This window comes from Osmerus eperlanus, chromosome 1 (assembly GCF_963692335.1).
Source record: "Osmerus eperlanus chromosome 1, fOsmEpe2.1, whole genome shotgun sequence".
Lineage (NCBI taxonomy): Eukaryota > Metazoa > Chordata > Actinopteri > Osmeriformes > Osmeridae > Osmerus > Osmerus eperlanus.
Genome location: NC_085018.1, coordinates 13,814,907 through 13,831,844, shown reverse-complemented (window position 1 = coordinate 13,831,844; position 16,938 = coordinate 13,814,907). Strand labels below are relative to the sequence as shown.

The following is a 16,938-nucleotide window of genomic DNA, read 5'->3' as shown; positions in this document are numbered from 1 at the left end:
TGATGATGCCCACCCCCCCCCCTCTCTTGATGTGGTTTCACTTCTGTTAAAAATAGGATGTATTTAAACATGATAAAATACACTATGAAATATCTTTGTTCTATTGGAGGTTTATGAAGTCTGTGTGTTTCCCTTGAAAAAAAAGAAAATATTGTATTCTGTTAAGCTATACTCGGCCTATGTGATTTAAGAAAAAAGGACAGTTGATGGACCACAGTAAAGAAAAGCGGCAAATGTTGCGAAATAACTGAGAAAGGATAATTATCATGAAACAAGTGCGGTGTCCACAAATACATCCTAGATGTTTATTGTGAAAGCCAGAAAGACATCCTATTACAATCAGGTGTCTGAGGTATGGCTGTGGTGGGATTTACTCTAGAATCCTCACTTTACAAGATGACGTATTCCCGTTACATATTGTATAATTTCGTACAAAGGCGTCCATAATAAAACAGACCTCGTAGGCCTAGTTAATATCTTGGACGGATCGGCTACATGCGTGAGCGGTATGTATACTTCCACTTTAGACAACCGCAAATGAAGCTCGCTGGAATTTTCATTAGCCGTTTTCATTCTGGGCTATTTGTCATGTTTCTCATGAGACTGAAACCGTGAAGCAGACATGAAACCAATCTTTGTTAGGTTTGTACCACCTTGCACACTCACAGTATATGTTTGTGTGTGTGTGTGCGTGCGTGTGCGTACGGTACGAGTGTATACGTGCGTCCTTATATGCGTTTGTTCAGTTGGTTTGTCACCGTCACGGCTGTTTGAAATCTCAATTTCAAACGCAACAATACTCCTAACCTATCATGATGTAGAGGCAGCTAACTGCTGGTGATGTAGACACGGAGCCCCCACCGACTCTTTTGTTTCTGTGGTCTGTCTTCCCCAGCTGTGTACAAACCGTCTGACAAGGGCAGATGGCCCCCTGGCTCACACAGCAGGTGGTAGTGTTGACCTCACAGTGAACTTTGACCTCTGTGACAGGAGCTGCCTCGGACATCACACCTCGCAGTGTGATGTCCGAGTGGGTATGGAGAGTGGGTATTTTGTCAGTCGCCACTGATATATGGTTAGCATCTTGCAAAGATTAAGCAAGTCTATCTCTAGCTTTGTCAGTCTTTGTTTCTCTCTGTATAATCGTCATCCTTGATCGATCAGCGAGTATGGGGAAATAAGAGGGAGGGCAGTACACCACCGATGAAGTAATACGACCATCCGTCATTCCCTCCTCGTGATGGGAGAAGGAGGGACTGATGGATGCATTACGTCATTCAGTGGTGTACTTTTCTGGTCACATGGGAGGGAAATCCATCACAGGGGAAGCTAATGTAGTTGTAAAGACCAATGAATTGGTCTAATAACCAGTGTTGACCCCATGAGTGATTGACAGATCACACACACACACTGCTTTGCTGTAGCCCACCTGCCACCACACACATGAACACCAAAACATACAGGTACAATGCACAAGTAAGTAAGTAAGTAAGTAAGACTTTATTTATATAGCACATTTCATACAAGAATTGCAGCTCAAGGTGCTTTACATAAAATCAATAAAAACAATAATACAAGTGATAAACAATTCAAACAAAAATAAAAATCCCAATAAGATCTCTGTTCAAGAGAGAAACCAACTTTAAACATGCATCTTAAAAGTAACAATAATATAATTAATAAAAGTAGGAAAACCCTTTTGAGATAAAATTACTTAAATGCTTCGGTAAAAAGGTAGGTTTTAAGCTGTCTTTTAAAAATGTCTAGTGTTTGCTTCCCTAATATTTATGGGTAATTTATTCCATAGTTTTGGGGCGTAATTGACAAAGGCCAAATCACCAATCTTCTTATGACTGCTTCTGGTGACCTCTAATAGGCCTGCATTTGATGATCGCAGTGTTCTAGCTGGTGTGTAGTTTATAAAGGAGTTAGCAATGTAGCTAGGTCCTTGTCCGTGTAGAGCTTTGTATGTGAGGAAAAGGACCTTAAAGTCAATTCTGAAGGTAACAGGGAGCCAGTGTAAAGTAGCTAGGACAGGACTAATGTGTTCTCTCCTTTTAGTTTTGGTTAATAATCTAGCTGCAGAATTTTGAATGAGCTGTAGTCTTTCAGTGGTTTTCTTGGGAATACCAGTGAAAAGTGCGTTACAGTAGTCCAGCCGGCTGGATATAAAAGCATGAATTAACTTCTCTGCATCATTTTGGTTTATGAATGGTCGTACCTTTGCTATATTCCTCAGGTGAAAGAAAGCTGTTTTGGTCACTTTATTAATGTGAGAGTTGCAATTCAAATCTGAGTCCAGGATTACACCGAGACTCGTCACCTCTGGTTTAAGACAGGGGGTTAAACCTCCAAGATTCTTAATAAGCATCTCTCTTTTGGATTTGGGGCCACATAGTAGGACTTCGGTTTTGTCTTCATTTAATTTAAGAAAGTTAGCGTTCATCCATTTGTTTATTGCCAACAGGCAGTTGGTAATGGAATTGATGGCTGTTGCATCGTTGGGTTCAGTGGATATATATAGTTGTGTGTCATCCGCATAGCTATGGAAATCTATGTTATGTTCTCTGATTATGTCGCCGAGTGGTAACATATAAAGAGAAAAGAGTAATGGACCTAAGCAGCTTCCTTGAGCAACCCCGTAGCAGTTCTCATGTTTCTTGGACCTATGGTCATCTAAACTAACATAAAACTTCCTTCCTGTGATATATGATTTCATCCAGTTCAATACACTATCCGTGAACCCAATAAGCTTTTCCAGTCTATTGATTAGGATGTCGTGATCAATTGTATCAAATGCTGCACTGAGATCTAACAGGATAAGGATAGAGACTTTATTTGCATCAGAGTTTAGTCTGAGGTCGCTAATTATTTTGGTGAGAGCAGTTTCAGTACTGTGATATTTCCTGAAACCTGACTGCGAGACTTCCAGGATGTTATTTTCTTCAAGAAAAGAATTTAATTGGACTAAAACTATCTTTTCCAGTACTTTACTAATAAATGGAAGGTTTGATATTGGTCTGTAATTTGCAAGTAGACTGTTATCCAATTTGGGTTTCTTTAATAGGGGCTTTACAACAGCTGTTTTGAAGGCATCTGGGAAAACGCCAGTTCTAAGGGATGTGTTTATAATCTCTAGCACCGGACCTGAGACACTATCAAACACTCGCTTAAAGAATGTTGTGGGTATAGGATCAATATCTGAGGTTGTGGAGTTAGATTCGCTGACAATTTTGGAAAGTTCACTAAGTGTGATACAGGTAAATGTGCTCATGGTTATGTTGCAGAATCTACTGATGTCAGTTTCGACCCCACTATTAATAATACTAGCTCTGATCAAAGTTATTTTGTTCTTGAAGAACAAAGCAAGCTCTTCACATTTAACTACTGAGGATGGAGGTGGAGCAGGGACAGTGTTTAGCAGCTGGTCAATGGTGGAGAAAAGAACTCTGGAATTTCTGGCATTTTCTGTAATAATGTTGGAGAAATATTCTCTCCTTGCTAGACGGATGGTTTTGTTATAGGTGGTTAGTGTATCTTTGTAGATATTGTAGTGGATAGTGATCTTTGTTTTCCTCCATTTTCTCTCTGCTGCACGGCATTTTCTTTTTGTTTCACTAACATTTTTATTTCTCAGCCATGGGGAGGTTCTGCTTGTGCACTTCTTTTTGGTTTTCAGTGGTGCAACAGAGTCTAACACAGATAATAGTGCATCATTGAGGTTCTCTACCATTTCATTCAGAGAGCAATCATGGTTAGTCGGCTCATATAGAGCAAATTGTTCAGAAAATTTCATCATAGCTGTATCGTCTAAATATCTTCTATGGACTAAGAATTCTTTTTTGGTTTTTGTTAGGATAATTTCCACATTAAAAAGTATATACTGATGGTCTGAGAGGGGTAGATCAGTTATTGAAATATTATTGATATTTAGTCCAGTTGTTATCACTAGATCTAGTGTGTTTCCGTGTCGGTGTGTTGGGTCTGTTATGTGTTGAGTTAGATTGAAACTGTCAAGGAGATTTAAGAGCTCAATAGTTCTTGGGTCTGCTTTTTTATTTACTTGGATATTTAAGTCTCCGTTTAAAACTACTTTGTCATATCTAGTGACACATAGTGATAATAGTTCAGAGAATTCTTGTATGAATATTGGCGAGTGCTTGGGTGGCCGATATATAATAACAAAAAGTATTGATTCGGTTTTGAGCTCTATAGCAATATATTCATATGATGTGAATTCACCTAGCTCAGTGATTTTGAACAACAGTTTAGAGGAGAAAATAGCTGCGACTCCTCCACCTTTTTTTGATGTCCTAGAAACTTGGTGGAAGCTGTAATCGGGCGGACACGCTTCTATCAAAGTTGCTGATGCCGTGTCATTGTTTAGCCAGGTTTCTGTTAGACAGATGCAGTCTAAGTTGTTTTCTTTGACCAGATCATTAACTAGAAATGTTTTGTTATTTAGTGATCTAACATTTAGAAGGGCCAGTTTCATCTGTGGGGTATTAACAGATAAAACAGGGGTAGATAAATCTGTTGGAAGAATATGGATAGTTCTGTGACTTCTAACACTAGTTTCAGGTTTGTAACCATGCATTTTACCATGCCATTTTCTGTTTGTGATGATGACCGGTATGTCCAATGAAATAGCATGGTGGCTGTCCTAGCGTAGCTTTTCTTTGGGAAAGTCTCTGTCACTGAGCTGTTCCATCACAAGGGAATTCATCCAGGGGGTGCAGATCTGTGCAGGGCCCATGTCCTTGCAGGAGGCTGTTTGAATGTTCTGTTCTGTTCCATGGGAGGTTGCACAAACACACAGACACACACCTGCAACCACACACACACATACATACATGTACAAACACACATGCACACACATAGACAGTGACATACAAGCACACGCACAGAGTACATGCACACACACCCAGACACACTTCCTGTACATTACACAAACGACAAAATACTCTGCATGGTGCACTGCTGTCGAGCGCGCACCCACAGACAAGTATACACAAACACACACCCAGACTCATTACTGAACAACAGGGTTCTCGTTCCCTGCTCTACAATGTTGGGGTTCCCGGGCTGTTTGAGAGGCTGGGCAGGTAGTGAAGTGATGTTGTCCTTTTCCTATGTATCCTGCTTAGGACTGTCTTTGTGTGATTCATCATACAGCTGGCTGCTGGCCAAGTTTTCAAAGGATGATCAGCGAGAATCTAACACACATACTGTACACACATACTCTCTCAATATCTCTCTCTCACACGCACACACGCTGTCTCTCACTCTTACTTACAGAGGATATTATTAAAAATACATCACTACTGCATTTAGTCCATGACCAGTGATTCATGATGAAGCGACCTGACTCTAGTGTGCTGATCATTTGCAGGAACAGATAGATTAGAATGGATAGAGCCTATCCGTACTGATAAAATATTGATAGAAATAGGATTGTGGAGGGCATTGAGTTCTCACCCTACATGGATTTCACTGCATTCGCAAGGTTTTTGTAACCATTCCTATTTACTATGTATTTCTGTGACATTGAGTCAGAAAGAGAAATGGAGATGGAGATAAAGAGAGAGAGGGGGGGAGAGAGGGAGGGAGGGAGGGAGGGAGGGAGGGAGGGAGGGAGGGAGGGAGGGAGGGAGGGAGGGAGGGAGGGAGAGAGAGAGAGAGAGAGAGAGAGAGAGAGAGAGAGAGAGAGGGAGCGAGAGAGAGAGAGAGAGAGAGAGAGAGAGAGAGGGAGCGAGAGAGAGAGAGAGAGAGAGAGAGAGAGAGAGAGAGAGAGAGAGAGAGAGAGAGAGAGAGAGAGAGAGAGAGAGAGAATAATTAATTGAGGAAAGAGACTTACACGCAACTGTCAAGGTCAACTCAGTTGTGGAGGCAGAGACTCTTCTTCAGAAGACCTGGGCGCTGAGGGACCTACTGGGTTTGGAACGTGTCCATGTCTCAGATCTCCTCTGGCCCTGTGGCTGAGTCACAGCAAGGTTCCATTCCAAAAACATGTTCTTTTTCATGCGTCCTCATTCACTTCTATTCACTCATCTGTTCTCAGTCGTCTTTCATTCACGCATGCTCTGTACCTTGTGGATCGAGTATTATGGGATGGTAGGGTCGGCATATATACAACACCTGAACACAGCAACAACATCTGAACGCTCAAAAACGACCAAACCATTGGCCATCATTGTACAAGTGTTTAATCACGAAAAAATGAAGTTGAAAAACACAATATACTCATAGACCCAGAATCCTTTTCAGGTATAGTATAAATAAAACATATATTAAGACATATAAAAAGAAAAACGCAAACAAACACCTTGCTTATCTTACTTATGAAGCTACCTCTAATAAGTAGTGGGACACTATTGGTAGAAAAGCCATTGGGAATCGTTTTCAGTTATCAGAACACTGCACAGTTAAGAAGTTGTTTGGGTAGAGTTGGACATGGCTCTATTGGGCTGGGTGGTGTTGGAGACCAGATGTGTTGGTTTTGAAAACCGGCATGGTCTAGCAGTGTCTGACCGTTGGCTCAAAAAGAATTTGAAGTGACCTCCAATACAGTGAGAGGTCACTTGAGTCGAACCTGATGGGGCGGTACATACATTTTGACTCTTGGTTTGGATCCATTGCTCAGTGTAGCCCAGATGAGGGACGGTATTGGAGAGGACTTCAAATGTGTTTTGAGCCAGGTCCGTGTCTCGTCCGTGATCTGTCTGTTCTGTCGTCGTGTGGTCGCTGCTTCCTCGTCCTCTTCATCTCCTTCCTCCTCCTCATACGCGGCTTTTGTCTCCTCCTCTTCTCCCTCCTAATCCTAGTCTTCCTCCTGTTTCTTCTCCTCTTCCTCCTGCTCCTCCTCCCTCCAATTCCTCCTCCTCTTCCTCCTCCTCACACGGTGATGAAGGCGCCCAGGTCGCTGTTGGCGGACTCTGGCACCACGCAGCGCCCCCTTCTCCGCGTCACGCGGCGCTTGCGATGGAACTTAGCGTAGCAACGGAACCCTGGAACCAGACGGAGAACCGGTAAGCTCCACAGAGGTGATGGGCGGTTCGTCGTGACAACACAACAAGGTGGCTGGAGAACGAAGCCCCCTCTTGCCAGCGGTTAACATGAAAGTTAACATGAAAAAAATGCTCAGGGTGTATGAGATGTACACACTGACCCCGGCCAACTGCCTGATACTCACCCTCCTCACACATGCAGTCGTCGTAACACTTGTTGTTGAGGCCTCGGTTGTGGGGCTTGCACTCGTGCTGCCTGAGGTCACAGCAGGAGCCTGTGGGTCACAGGGAGAGGTCGCCTAGCAACATGACCAGCTTCAAACCGTAACACACACTGACCAGTAGGTCCACAGGGTCATCCTGGAACTCAATGTGCAGGCCAATATCACAACTGTACTGCAATGTTGCTATTGTTGTTATCAGTGCCTTCAGGAAGATGACCAGTATATGATCATGGGTCAGAGGGGAGGTGGTAGGGGAACTGTGGTCATGGGTCAAGGGTAACCAGTAAGGGGTTATGGGTAAAGGGTCAGGGGTCATGGGTAAATGGTCATGGGTAAGGGGTTATGGGTAAAGGAGCCAGCGGTAAGGGGTCATGGGTAACGGGTCAGGGGTCATGGGAACTGCTGACTCACCTGGGAGACAGTCTAGGTGGTGATCACATGGCTCAATGGCGTCGGTGTCCACCGTCATGTTGCCACTGCTCAGGTTCTTACTGCGACGCTTGTCTGTGAAAACAACCAGATGCCAGACTGTCACCTCCCATCACCGCACCACAACACTAGTACAGCAGTACAGATGGAGGGTGCAATATGTACACGTTAAATACAGGCAGGTGTGTCTCTCGGTGTAGCAACAGCATGTTCAAAGTATTGTAGGGGGAAGATCACACGTTTATGGACGTGTGAAATCAACAAGAATGAATCTGCATCTCCAATGGCCTAGCACCATGGTAGGATAAGGCACTGGGAGTGACTGACTGAGTCGTTGGCTGGCTGGATGGCTAGCTGGCTGACTGACTGACTGGATGGCTAGATAGATAGATAGCTGGCTGACTGGCTGGGTAGCTGGCTAGATGGCTGGCTGGCTGGCTGGCTGGATGGATAGATAGCCGGCTGGCTGGTTGACTGATGAATGGATTGCTGGTTTGATGGCTTTCTGGTCTAACTGTCTGACTGGATGTATGGCTGGTTGGTTGCCTGACCTTTCTTCCTGGAGGCAGGCCAGGCATCCACAGGCTTCATGTCTTCGTAGTCTGTCCAGTCAAACAGCGTCATGTCCAGGGTGGGCATCACCTCTCCCTGGCCTCTCCCCCGACCTGGTCTCTGCAAACCACAAAACAGTAAGTCACCATTTACACCCAGTCACCATCACACATCCCAGACCGGATGAAGACGACGCCTTGGAGTCCGTTACACAGGGTGCCCTGGTGAACCTCGTCACCAAACCACCTCTGTTACCCCGAGAAGAATAGAAATATGTTCAAGTCATTTCTGAACACAGTATGTTCACCCGAGGTCATGCTAAATTACTTGATTATCCCAGAAACTATCCCTCCCTTTCTTCAAATCCTGACCACGTCCTGCTTACTGACCAATCACAGGCACACCTGGGGTCAGGTGACCCAGTAATGAGCGCCCTCTCGGGCGAACTCAGAGACCGGTGCTGTGATAATCATCCATCACAACAAGGCTCTCCGCCCAGCCTCCTCACACCTAATGATCCCCTCCAGCTTCCTGACCTCCTACGCTAACATGGAGAGACATCAATGAGATTAATTGCACTCGAGCCCGGTGCTTGGCTGGTTATTCAACCATCAGCGCCGATCGAACTTTAATTAAGAACACTCTCAACATCCCTCCTGTGTCATTGAGCCTATGTCTGTGCCAGCCAGATCCGCCCCACTGCAAGGCCAGTCCACTCTGACAGCTTGTATAAAGACACATTCTGTCTCCAGGGTTCTCTTAGCCATGCTTGTTAACAGCATACCAAGCAGTCGAAATGTGGCGGGTCCACACACATCAAACGGTCGGTCAAGGTTGTAAAGCCAGGCGTAGCTTAAGAAGCTCTTATTACACTAAGGGTCTGGGTGAGCACAGACAGAGGCCAGGACCTCCGCAGAACCAGACTTGATCAAGATTTTAACACAGGCGCCGTCCAATTAAAGTGTTGTTTTGTTCTGTCTAGTTTGTGTGTGTGCTTGTGTATTTGTGTCACGGGTGTGTCTTCGGGTGGGTCCCTGTATTTGTGTGTATTTATGTGTGTGTGGAGTGTGTGGAGTGTGACTGTCTGCTGGTGTGTGGTAGGCAGGGAGGGGGATAAAGGAGGGATGTGTGTGAGAGCATTGTGTTGACAGCAGCATGCTGGGAGAACGTGAAGGACAGATGGCTGAGAGGAGGAGGGGTAAGCGACACCTCGCTCCACTCACACACACACATTTACAACTCATAAAGTCCACTGCCTAAAACACAGATGGTACTCTAAGAAATGTATTCTAAACCCAATATATTTCCCAATAAAACCTGATAACAAAGAGAGCAAAAGAGGGTGTTCTTTTCAAAACACAATTAAAATAAACCCTTTGACAAATATGCAATTATTTCATGTGACAACACTGACACATCTATAGTAACATCAAAAAAGCCTGTCAACTACCAGCTAATCACAACCACATTCCCCTCCTCCCCTCAGCAGAAACGCGTGTAATTGGTTCAGCGTTAGTAAGGATGTGAAAGCACCAAGGTGCTTGTGGCCTTGTCTCCCCCCAGCAGGGAGTCTCTCCCTGGCCAGCACCTAGTCTCTCCCTGGCCTGGAAACCCTGAGGCCTACCAGCCGCTGTCCCAAACAAGGCCTGCTGTCTGCTGGGGCGCACCTGGGGCTTGGTGGATGCTGGCGGCAGCGTTGGGGGATGCTCGTTCGTCACCGTGGTAACCATGGAGAAGCCCGAGCCGTAGCCGGCGGCAATGGGGGAGGGGGGTTCAGGGGGCGGGGTCAGGCTGTGGGAAAGGGAGGCGATGGAGAGGCCTTCCTTAGACAGATCGCTGGCCCTCAGCTCTGGCTCCGGGAGGAAGCCTGGAGAGGGGGGGAGGTTGGGAAAGGGGGAGAAGGGAGGGAGATAGTGAGAGGGAGGGTGGAATGGAGTGAGGGAGGGAGGAAGGAAGGAAGGAAGGAAGGAAGGGGGGAGGAAGAGAGATAGTGGGAGGGAGGAAGGCGAAGGAGGAGAGAGAGAGGGGGGAGGGGGCATGGAGGGAGAATGGAGAGGGAGGGACAAAGACAAGGGTGGGGGAGGAGAATGGAGGAGCAGACGTTATCATAGCTGCTCTCTGATGGATCCGAGATAAGGGGAACATTCTGGTATTGATTCAAGGATGACATTATTTAGACTCTCACATACTACAGATACAGCTAAAAGGACAACCAACCCTCTCATCGATCTTAAAAAAAAATATAAGATAAGATACAGGTCAGATAAATATCCTTTCAGTTATCTTGTATAAAGGAAGGAATGAATGTAAAGAAGGACTCCCACAGGGTGGTGGGACTGTGTCTTCTTCCGGAAGCAACTGTGAGAACTCACTTTTACCGTGCCTGCCCTTATCTCTCCGACCCCCATGTCTCCTGGGCTCAAAGTGGTGCCCGTGCCCCTGGCCATGGACGCGGCCCTTGCGTGTCCCCATCCCCCCGAGCGGGTGATTCTCCCGTCCATGCAAGGGGTTCCTGAAGCCTGCGCGACCTCTCTCTCTCTCCCTGCCCGGGCCCATCTCCAGCCTCACTGGGTTCAGCCCCTCCAGGCCTGGCCCATCCTCCTCCGGCCAGCCCAGAGGCTGCAGGGGCCTGCGGGAGAGATGCCCGCCTGGGGCTCCACGGGCACCCTGGACCCCCTGGCCTCCACGTTCCCGGCCGTAAACTACTGGTGGATCGGGGTACTGCAGGGCGTTCCCGCTGGCTGGTGAGGGCGGGGCGGGCCTCCTCTTGGTGTGTGTGGAGCCGGGCTCGGCGCTGTGTGACACGGCCAGGGTGGCCACCAGGAAGAGAGTCAGACGGAGACACCAGGAGAGAGCCATCGTCTGTTAACACAGCGCCACCTGCTGGACAGAGACATCACATTTCATGTTGGTCTTCATGGTGTTCATTTTGTTCGATACATGAACCGAATGATTCATTCTACGCTATACGTGAACATATGCAAACACACTTTTAAAACCAACACGCCTACAATGGAGCTGAAATTAGAGAAAGTTGGCTTTTTGTCACGCATCTCTGCCCAAGTCTTCTTCTCCAGAGAACAGTCCAGAGTCTTCATTCTAAAGAATTATAGTCACGTGGACTGGCATCATGTAACTTCAGTGTGGGGGACAGAGAATGGCTTTGACATTGCCATCGAGTCTACCATTTCAAGCCTCCTCTGCCCATCTATGGAGAGACCAGGAGACCGAAAAAGAGAGAGACTCTAAAGAGACTCTGGGAGCCATGGCAGAGACAGGGAGAGAGACTGGAGTCCTGAGAGAGACAGGGAGAGAGAGAAACTCTGGAGAACCGTGAGAAGGACAAAGTGACATAGAAAGACTCTAATTGCTGTGGGTTACAGATCTGTGAGTCTAGTCTGAGACGTGAGGCAGTTCATCAGTGATTTCTAACTGGGTCACGTCCTTCCCCCTGCCTCACAAAGTCAGATCTCTGTTGGAGGTTGGTGCTTTTTACGTATATCTTACATCTGTATTACAGGAAAAAAAACGCTTCTGGCATACCCTGCTTGGATGAGGAAATATACTGCCTTATGACCATCTTCATTGAAAGTAGGTTGTTTCTATACCATTGCTATGGTTTGGGTTGTGCCTAATAGAATAAGGTGTGGTCTGTCCTCCACTTGGGTAGACTGCAACAGTCGATTACCGTGGCAACGTAATGCTAATGCTGTTCTCTGGCTAGCGACGGGTGCCTCTTTTGTGTTAAAGACAGCCAGCCAGCGCTGCCCTTACAGAAAATCAATCTAGAAGATGTATTGAGCCGTTGATGCTGGAGTGTGCGCACGCGCGTGTCCGCGCATCTGCAGGAGTGTCGGTCGATAGTCTTGCCTCGTTCATCACTTCGGGGAGATGCACAAACTTTAAGCCGCACACACACCCTGGGTGTTTAAGGTGGGTGATTCAGGCCTCTATAAAACAGGCAGCCAGTGGGAGGGGAGAGGGGGGGGGGGGGGGGGGACTGGGGAGGAGGGGAAGCCATCACAACCAGGGCCTGTCAGGGTAAATTTGTAGCACCATAGCAGGCAGGCCTGCTGGGAGATTACTGGCTGGCAGGATGGTCGGGGTTACGTGCGTGTGTGTGTATGTATGTGTGTGAGAGAGAGGCCTGTCTCTGGGAGTTTCACCAGCTGTGATGTTTGCTAACAGTGGTGGGAGGATAGCTGCGGTGAAACGTTCATCTCCTGGCACCGTGGAGTGTGTGTGTACGTGTGTGTGTGTGTGTGCTTGTGTGTGTTTGTGCGCATTGTCTGCGAGTGTGCCTGTATGTGTGTTTGGGCTCATTGTGTGTGTGTGTGTGTGTGCGTGTGTGAAGGAAAGAGGAACCCTGCTGCTCCCCACACACAGAGGGTGAATAGGTTGGAGGCCTGATTGCTGCACATCGAGTGACGCAGTTGCGGAGAGGAGAATCTGGTTCTGGGGTCTTCCCAAAGAAACGGAGGAAATCCAAACCCTTGAATCCTCCTGCTACAGGAAGGCTCCCTTCACCGGTACACAACCTGTCACCACCTTCCCATTTCACCTCGTAGACCCTAGCTACACTCTGAGCACAATGATTAGATGGCATCAAAAAAAGGAAACTCTCCCCCACACAAAAAGAGAGTGAGTGTGAGAGAGAGAGAGAGAGAGAGAGAGAGAGAGAGAGAGAGAGAGAGAGAGAGAGAGAGAGAGAGAGAGAGAGAGAGAGAGAGAGAGAAGCGACGCCTCCACAGAAGCTGAATGAGCCACTACAGGAAGCCATGAGCATTCAAGTCTGAATAGGCCTGAGGTGAGAAGGAGATGAGTAATGGAAAGACTCAGTGAGTTCATTTAGCGGACACTTTTATCCAAAGCAACGTAACGGGGGGTATTTGAACCCACGACCAGTAGAGCAGGCCAGTAGAGCATCCAAAACCAGTGGTGTCCTTCTGCCTGCAGCTTTCAAATGTGGCTGACAGGTGGTCCTTTGAGGGGACCCAGGGGGGGGGGCAATAGAACACCCCAGGATGAGTGTGTGTTTTCCTCCCTGCATCTTCCCATGATGAACACAAGCCCTCCCCCGCACTGTCTCACACACACACTCCAAGCACACGACCCCCACTGCCCCCTGTATTATCCAGCCCTGCATGACCAAGGTGGGGTCTAACGTCCGCTGCCAGGGCCGTAGTGGAAGAGGCTGAAGGAGGGGCCCGGACACTGTCACGGACAGGGGGTGTGAGGGGGCTTTGATGAAGCCAGGTGCACCTTTAACACTTTTAACCACAGACGATGAGCACGGACAATGATACATTCACTAGCCCCGGGACGGGGAAGTCTATGGCCATGTTGAACCCTGGGGATCCTCTTTTGATAATCCCACTGGGCTGCAGAGAACAGGGGTTTCTACTGGCTGGGTTAAAACAAGAGTGAGGGGGAGAGAAAGAGAGGGGGGAAAGAAAGAGAGGGGGGAGAGGGAGAGACAGAGACAGACAGACAGACAGACAGAGCGAGAGAGAGAGAGAGAGAGAGAGAGGGGGGGGGGGAGAGGGAGAGGGAGAGGGAGAGGGAGGGATGAAAGTGCAAAGCAGCGAGGACTAAAGTTAAAGCCAATCTCACGGCGCTAGGACAAGGGCCAGCTCAGGAGGTCTGCTCCATTAACCAGGGATGAGATCTGAGAGCTCTCTGCTCTGCACCTTATCAGCCAGGCTCCACACTGAGAGGTCTTGGACAAGCTTCATACAGACACACACCACGCCACACTCACACAGCCCACTGGGGAACCCATGTACTAAAAGAATCATGTGTGTGTGTGTGTATATAGTGTGTGTGTTTAATGTGTAGATGTGTTTAAGATGGTCTACACATGGATGTTAGCAAGGCAGGAGTCAGCGAGCCGCAAAAGCCAGCTCTGGTAGTTGGGTCACGTTTTGACATACATCTATAGCTTCACCTGCTGGTCGCAAACCATCTGGCTCTATCACGCTATCTCTCCAGATAGTCAGAGAACTTGGAAAAACTTGCCACAAAATCCCAGTTAGAGGCTGGCCCGCTTAAAGAGATTACAGACATTCGCTTCAAATCCTGGCTATCCCCTCTTTCCATTTTGATCAGGTTATTTGGTCAGTTAGTTTGCTTGTAGCTGGTAGGGGATGTGCTCCATTTGTGTTTCGTAACGTGGTTAGATTGTGTTTGTCAGCAAGGATTAGTTAAGGGGACTATCAGTGAGGGGGAGAAAGGTCAGGTGACCTTGTTGCTCCACAGAGAACACCCCAAACCAACATGTCTGACTTCTTCGCCGTTTCTGTTCAAAGAACAATGGAAAGAACACAGAGGACTAGCAGACAAGGTTTCATGGGGTCAAAAATGCAATGGATTACTGTTCATTACTGTCAGTATTAACTGACGGATGACTGCTTGCCAGATACAGTGAAACGTGTAAAAAAGAAAAATAGAAAAAAGCCAAGCTGCTCTGACTGAGGCAATCTCTTCAAGGATCAATAGCCCTGATTTCAACAACTGAAAATGTTTTCTTCCTCAACCAAAAGGCCTCCGCACAAACAATACCGGAGGGGTGGTGTGTGTGTGTGTGTGTGTGGTGGGGGCTTCACACATTGACAAGGTGGTTTGGAAGCTTGGGGGGGGGTGTATTAGTTGCGCTGAAGCTCCCTGGAAAGTGCTTTGGCAGGGTGATAAAAAGAGCCATAAGGAAGGTCCATCTGTCAGGCTGAGAGCTGGGACCATGAGAGCCACAGAATGGGTGCTGTGGTGAGTGTCATTCAGCTGCTGCTCCCACAGATGTGGGCCGAACACTGCCACCGCCGCCGTTGCACGGCAACATCACAGACACTCTGTAACGTGGCCCTTATCTTCCTGTGGAGGACACGCACGCCCATACACACACATACTCACACACACACACTCACACACACACACACAAACAATTTTCTCTCTCTCTTTCACAGTGGGGGAGCCTCCTACAGACACCCACGGAGAAACACGTTCCCTTTGAGACACAAACAGCAGCAGGAGCTGAGCCACACGATCCACTGACAGGAAGGAGCGTGAAAAGGCACAAAAGACAGAATGAAAACCTGAGAGAAGTCGGATGCACAGGGCAAGAGATATGAAGTGAGAATGAGAGAGACAGAGAGAGAGAGACAGAGCGAGACCCGAGCGTGTGTGTGTCTGTGTCTAAATGATTTTAGAACATGAGCATTCCAGACGGGTATTTTGAAAAGGCATATATTGTACACCTTGGTTTACAAACAATAACAACTCATTTTGGTAACCTGTGGAGAGAAAGATCCAGCCTTTCATTAGTGATTATGATAATGATGAGACTACAGCTTTGCCAGGTACCCCATCCCCTACACGCACACACACTTTTGCCATGATCCAGTTGATGGACTTATCTCTCATCAACATGCTTGGTACTGGTGAAGCTAGGAACTCCCCATGTCTGCTTTCATTTGACTTTGTATTGGATATCTCTAACAGACACACAATACCTGAAATGTACACAAACACATCCAAAAACACATATCAGTTTCCTCATGGCCCTTCCTTTACTAAAATAAATAATGTAAATAATTTAATCAGAAAATAGTTTGCTTATTTTCTGATACTCAACAGTACTTTGTGCTGAACAAAGATTCACATGACATGCAAACACCAGGAAAAAATACAGATGTAAGATGACAGATATGGGCTCATTTGAGGGATGTCCATAACCAGCCTATTCCATAAAAAATAAATAAGTCTAACTTTTTTGAAAGCAACAAAAGTGGACGTTTTGAATGTACTTTGTTGGGAAATAATTCGATCACCAAATTAAGGATCTAAATAAATACGTACGATAGCACTGGGATGGATATCTATTGTAGAACGACGGCCAAAGGATTCTTCATTAACTAATATAAAACGAAAATAAAATTATCTTACCCGCGTCTGTTCTGTACAGTTAAGGTTGTCTATAATTGCAAAAGCGAGTCAGTCATAAAAGTCTGTAGAATGATGCAAAAAAAGGGGGGACTGAAATTCCGTCCGTGCAGTCCACTCACTGCAGGATGTGTAGATCGTTGGGATTGTTTCTGGTTTATGAGGAGAGTCACAGCATGAGTGCGCGCGACCAGGCTATGCGCGACCACGTAGAGGCTGATGTCAGCGTTTGTCACATTCAGAGTTGAACAGACAGCTACACACAGGTGAAACCGACAAGAAAATATCATACGATGTCATTTCCATGTATATTGAAAAATATGAATTACGTTCCGTTGGCTGAACGCCTGAACCCAAAGCTTCAAAAAGAAAATGACTGGGCAACTACCTATTACAGGGTAAGTAATCAAGGACCCTGAGCAAATGGAAATTAATAGATGTATTATATTTATACAAATTAGAGTGCCACCTTCTGGAACTCTATTATATTATTATACAAACAAGCATTTCAATAAATATAACAAATCAATATAATTATCTGTCCGCATTCACTTAAGCATTTGACAAGAAAGAAATACTAAAACTGGAACTAATGCGCGTTCACGTGGTGTCCGCAGGGGTAATGATGAAGAGGAAGCACAGCGGGTTCGTCAGGACCCCCCGCGTGGCACCGTGCTCAATCAGCACATGACTCCCCGATATAGCGCTAGCACGGTCGGTGGGCAGACACCTCCGCACTGTGTCTCTTTTCTACCAAGGGCGCCCGGGTCACTTCATAAAGCGTTTAATGA

At 46.7% G+C, this 16,938-nt stretch overlaps 1 protein-coding gene across 3 annotated transcripts; it reads right to left on the bottom strand.

Annotated features, from left to right (window-relative positions):
• Positions 1 to 6,189: 6,189 nt before the first annotated feature.
• Positions 6,190 to 16,288, bottom strand: draxina (dorsal inhibitory axon guidance protein a). Of its 3 annotated transcripts, none has more exons than XM_062461555.1 (7): positions 16,064 to 16,288; positions 10,585 to 11,095; positions 9,880 to 10,079; positions 8,212 to 8,332; positions 7,643 to 7,735; positions 7,193 to 7,282; positions 6,190 to 7,007 (listed from the first exon to the last, which is right to left on the bottom strand). In XM_062461555.1, the coding sequence occupies exons 2-7, from the start codon at positions 11,069 to 11,071 to the stop codon at positions 6,895 to 6,897; spliced, it is 1,104 nt and encodes a 367-aa protein (XP_062317539.1). In that variant the 5' UTR covers positions 11,072 to 11,095; positions 16,064 to 16,288; the 3' UTR covers positions 6,190 to 6,894. The 3 variants fall into 3 exon arrangements, with proteins under 3 accessions (XP_062317539.1, XP_062317530.1, XP_062317520.1); XM_062461546.1 differs by having other exon boundaries at positions 16,151 to 16,288; XM_062461536.1 differs by having other exon boundaries at positions 10,585 to 11,092; positions 16,151 to 16,288.
• Between the last annotated feature and the right edge of the window lie 650 nt (positions 16,289 to 16,938).